The sequence below is a fragment of the Aegilops tauschii genome, chromosome 2 (genome assembly GCF_002575655.3).
Source record: "Aegilops tauschii subsp. strangulata cultivar AL8/78 chromosome 2, Aet v6.0, whole genome shotgun sequence".
Taxonomy (NCBI): domain Eukaryota; kingdom Viridiplantae; phylum Streptophyta; class Magnoliopsida; order Poales; family Poaceae; genus Aegilops; species Aegilops tauschii.
In genome coordinates, this window is record NC_053036.3 from 553,098,956 (window position 1) to 553,103,974 (window position 5,019).

At 42.3% G+C, this 5,019-nt stretch overlaps 1 protein-coding gene across 1 annotated transcript; it reads right to left on the reverse strand.

Annotated features, from left to right (window-relative positions):
- Positions 1 to 2,603: 2,603 nt before the first annotated feature.
- LOC109737243 (large ribosomal subunit protein uL11x) lies at positions 2,604 to 4,353 on the reverse strand. Its single transcript, XM_020296432.4, has 2 exons — positions 3,767 to 4,353; positions 2,604 to 2,827 (listed from the first exon to the last, which is right to left on the reverse strand). The coding sequence occupies exon 1, from the start codon at positions 4,267 to 4,269 to the stop codon at positions 3,769 to 3,771; it is 501 nt and encodes a 166-aa protein (XP_020152021.3). The 5' UTR covers positions 4,270 to 4,353; the 3' UTR covers positions 2,604 to 2,827; positions 3,767 to 3,768.
- Positions 4,354 to 5,019: the final 666 nt, after the last annotated feature.

Below are 5,019 nucleotides of genomic sequence, written 5' to 3' on the forward strand. Positions count from 1 at the left end.
ACATGGAAATTGACCACCATGACCTGCGTTGGCTATGGTTATCCCATCTCAAACCCCCCAAATTTATGCAGTTTCCCTTTTTCATGTGCATGTCAAGAAGGATCAGTGTCAAATTCTCATGTACAGATTCAATTGTTTTCATCGAAGTTGTTTGGATTTACTAGGAGAAAGCGGACAGTTTTTCCCGTCCACACCTAATTGACTACACGCATTAATTTTTGTTTTTGCACCAATTCGAAACTGCAGGACGCATGCTCTTCTTCCCTCAACTTAAACAGTCAATGATAGGAGTAGTTTTCATGATGATACATGAGCCAGTACCCGCAAAAAAAAAAAAGATACATGAGCCAGTACATCGCCCATCTTGATCTGCTATTTGGATAACTACACTTTCCGTGGAATTTTATTTCTCTTCATGTTATTTGCAGGCTAGCTATTGTTACAGATCCAACCAGGATAACTACACTTTCATGGAACTGTACTTCCCTCCATGTTGTTTCAAGGCAAGAGATTGTTGCAGATCCAACAGAAATTAAATTAACATTTTTGTTCTCCACATGTTCCCTATGGAATGCCTTCTGGTTGTACATGGCATGGGCAAAATTTGATTTCATAATTGATTGAATATATGAATGTTTACGGCACCTATAATTGTTTGCACACAAGTGTCAGCTTCAGATAAGGATGATCGAAGTATGAGGTACGTTCTCCACATTTTTAAAAAATAGATAACTTCTATTGGGACAGCTGGAGCGATTTCATCTTTGTTTACAATGTCGGTCACTTTATCCTGACTTCTTGTTGTATGCTCAACTAATATTTGGTGCATTTACCTACGATTAGTAAGATGTTGAGTCTTCCTAAATAATCTCAGATGTGCCTTTGCAGGTTCTGCTTTACGATCCAAATGAGAGATTCAACAAGAATAGATATGTTCCAATTCGAGAGGTTTCTTCATCGGTTTTGTGAAAATTACACTATTTAACATGTGTTTGTCTTAGTTATGTTTTCAACCAATGTATCATCTATCAATCTCTGTTCCAAAAACTACCACAGTTTCCCTTGGAAAAAGAACAATTGTACTTGATGACAACAGTGGACGTAGCCAGTCATCCAACAGATGTATTTTTCTGTTCACTTTTGTCAAATATCTTCGGAATTGCATAGTCACTCACCTTATTTTTTTTTATTTCCATAGATGCTATGTTTGTGAGCATATTTAATTCATGTTTTGCTGATCCATTGGTCCATGTTTAGCTGATCGATTCAGAGAAAGTCCATTGTTTGCTTTGGATTTAGACCGTGAGAAGTTATGAACCCAGACAGGTTGTACTTAGTCAATTGAAATAGAAAGTCCACTCCAATAATTCAAAGGAAAAAAAATACTAGAATAAGTCTTCCATAGTATTGAGGCACTGTTCCATGCTTCGATGTTTTGATACACTATCTAGTATGATTCACACAAGTCATGTTCACACTCAAGCATTTGTCATGCAATAGGATGGAAGTTCACATCTATACCAATTGAGAAACTATTCTCTTTGTCATAACATTGTTGTCCTTGGAATTTTGAGTGCATATTTGGAGTTCTATTTAGTTCTTATGATACTTTTAATGCCAGCAAAGAGATCCACAGCAAAGCGCGGGCAATCTAACCACATGGCTTGCACTTTAATTCCTTAAGAAGGCAAAAAATTGTTTTTTCCGAAACGAAACTTAGCTTCAGCCCGGTCATATCTAACCACACATTTCCTACAGAAACTTTGATCCGCCAGCCCAGCCCTACTCTTCTGATATTAAGATATTTATGTTGCAATGATACGTATGTGATACTAGTACAAGTTAACAATGCCTTAATGCACACCAAATTAAATGGCAATAAGCACATACAAAATCATCCACAAACCCGAGCGCAGGAAGACTACGCCACCGAATCCCAGTCTGACCGCGCCTCCTTGTGAAATGGGAGAAAGAGGAGGATGTGCTGCAGGCAGCGACCAGATGCATGGTCAAGACGCATCCAGCCAATTCTCGTCCATCAACAGCGGCGGTGGAACTTGCAGCGGGTGTTGATTCTGAAGAAGGTTCAGAAGGGCGTCCATCAACAGGGGCGATGGAACTTGCGGCGGGCGTTCATTCTGAAGAAGGGCGTCCATCAACAGGGGCGATGGAACTTGCGGCGGCTGTTCATTCTGAAGAAGGGCGACCAAATGTGCCGGGCGTGGCCTCACAAGGAGAAGGATTGGCTCAGGCAGGAGCTGCGGGTGGGCAAGCTGCTTGTAGACTGCAAGGTGCAAACCAAGGGAAGCCTGATTTGATGACCATGATGATAGAAACCCATATGGAGCATATGCCACAGATTATTATGCAGTTTTAGAGGATATAATGGTTCTGCTAGAGTTGCTCCTATATGGCTGAGATGGCTGATAGGAACTGAAAGCTCATGCAAATAGGTGAACACGCTACCAGTGTAGTTTGAGAAGGGTTAGGGTTCTTTTTGTCCTCAGCTTTAGGAAGCAAAGAGCCCTCCCGTAAGCTGAGAAGAACTGCATCATTCACAGAACCATTGGCATCATTCAGCTAAAACCAACACACCCAAGGAATTGACATTGAAGAACAAACTTTTAACCACTGAATGGTATAGATTAAGTTAACCCAAGTGCACAGACTACATTGCAAAGACCAAATATGCAGTAGTAACAATGAGGTCTCACAGGATTACTGCTAAAACATGACAAAAAGAGGAGGGATCACATCGTTTGGAAGGTACATAAGCAACATGGTATGACTTCCATATCATCAGATGATAATCACCTCGACATCAGGTCTGCAATGTAAAAAACATCAAACTGGTGAGACAGAGTTTATGACTGATTTCTAAGAAAGCAAGTGGTCTAAGATCAAAGAAGAGCATACTTGCTGCAAGCATCAGTTAAATTCATCGATCAAACTTAGATAGCCGAAAGAACTATTATTCAAATAAACATTTTGGATGGAGGGGACATGATTCAACCGACATTCAAATACTAAGTAAAATCTGCAAGATAAAGTATGTCTCCTGTATGCTAGGCCAAAACAAAGATACATCCTCAAGAACAAGCACATCAGTTACTCGCATACAATAGAATTTTGCAACAAATCATCAAAACATCTGCCCTATTTATCCTGCAATTCAGGAAATAAGGAACTGCTGGGCTCGTAGATTTAGTAGTAACTTATCACTCAAACAATATCACAAGAGTGCATATGATAGCAACATTCATTACAGAAAAAAAATCAAAAGTTTGCATACATATGTCTATAACAAAAGAGAAGCAGTGATTAACGAGGGCAAGCTAACAAAAAATCGTACTTTGACTCAAGATTGAAAGAGAACTAATGAACTCCTTAGAGATCAAAACACTACACAGAACGTGTCGCCCAGTCAATACCAGGATAGAAACTCATGTCTCCAGAAGCAATTTCAACAGACAAGACAAGAAAATTGCAATATATAACTATATGAAACAAACAGGTCCGCAGAGTAGTACACACAGCACTGTTGAATTTTTTGTCCATTTTGACAAATATACTCTGCAATTCAATTAAAAATACAAGGGGAAATTGCTTGTAGTGGGCTGTATTTCCTACCCACATCGTCTGGACATACAAGGGCTACATCATATTTTACCGGTCGCAATAAAATACCAGAATGGACTAATCTAAGCCGTAATAATCCAACATTGCATTGCAACAGCAGTAATGCAAGAAAAGCTCTCGGTTATACCTTTAAGCGGAGGGGATCTCGACCTCGCCGTCGTCGATCTCCGTCTGCAGGTCCTTGGGGTCCTTCCCGTCGACGGTGCAGCCAACGCTGACGCAGGTGCCGAGGATCTCCTTGACAGTCCCGGCCATCTCCTTGGCCATGGACCTGGGCTTCATGATCTTGGCGATCTCGATGACGTCGTCGAGGCTGATGTTGCCGTTGTGCTTGATGTTCTTCACCTTCTTCCTGTCCCTCTCGGGCTCCTTGAGGGACTTGATGACGAGCGCCGCGGCGGAAGGGACGACGGAGACCTTGGCCTGACGGTTCTGGACGGTGAGCTTGACGGTGACGCGGAGGCCCTTCCAGTCCTTGGCCGTCTCCTTGGCGATGTCCTCACCGATCTTCTTGGGGGAGAGACCGAGGGGCCCGATCTTGGGGGCGAGCGAAGACGCCGCGCCGACCTCGCCTCCGGTCACCCGGACGTAGACCTCCACCACCTGCGACGGGTCGAGCTTGGGCGGCATGGCTGCTGTTCGGTGGCGGGCGGCGGCGGCGGCGGCGGGAGGGTTTGGGAGAGGCTTGGGAAGGGCAGTAGGGTTCGGCACGAAGAGTTATGCGGGTTTATATAGCACCTTCCTTGTGCTCGTGCAGTATCATTTGGGTTGGGCTTTATGTGGTCTGCTGTGAGGCCCATTTTGTGTCAGCTGAAATGAAATAGAAAACCCTTGTTTATGTAAAAAGTAAAATTATTACCCTTAAAATATATGAAAATAAAAAACATTACCGCTCAAAAATGTATACAAATAATTTGCCCTAAAATAAATAAATAATGGACGTGGCTAGGGAGCGCCGCTGCGCTCGTTCGTTGTTTGAAGCGCACCGTCATATATAGTAAGTACATGTCCGCGTGTCTAGTTCTCTATACTAGAAAAGGAAATTGTTTAGCCATATCCCGTAGCGCACATGACTATCGATGGAATCAGTCTAGATCCTGTCCCACATGCATTTATTTGGGGTTTAAAAAGTTCTAAAAGCCATAACTTTTGATTCAAGCATCGAAATCCAATTCCGTTTTCACCATCAGGTTTCTCACGACGAGTTCTTCAAAACTAGATCCCATATGAGTAGGTTTCGTCGAACTTTTTTTGAGAGCAACTTTGGGTCCGATGGAGGCAACTATAGAGCTATAAGGAAGCAACTTCTTTTTTTTGGCATAGTAGGACTGACTATTAGGTTGGTTTGCGTAAAAACAAGAAAAATCACACAAAACATAA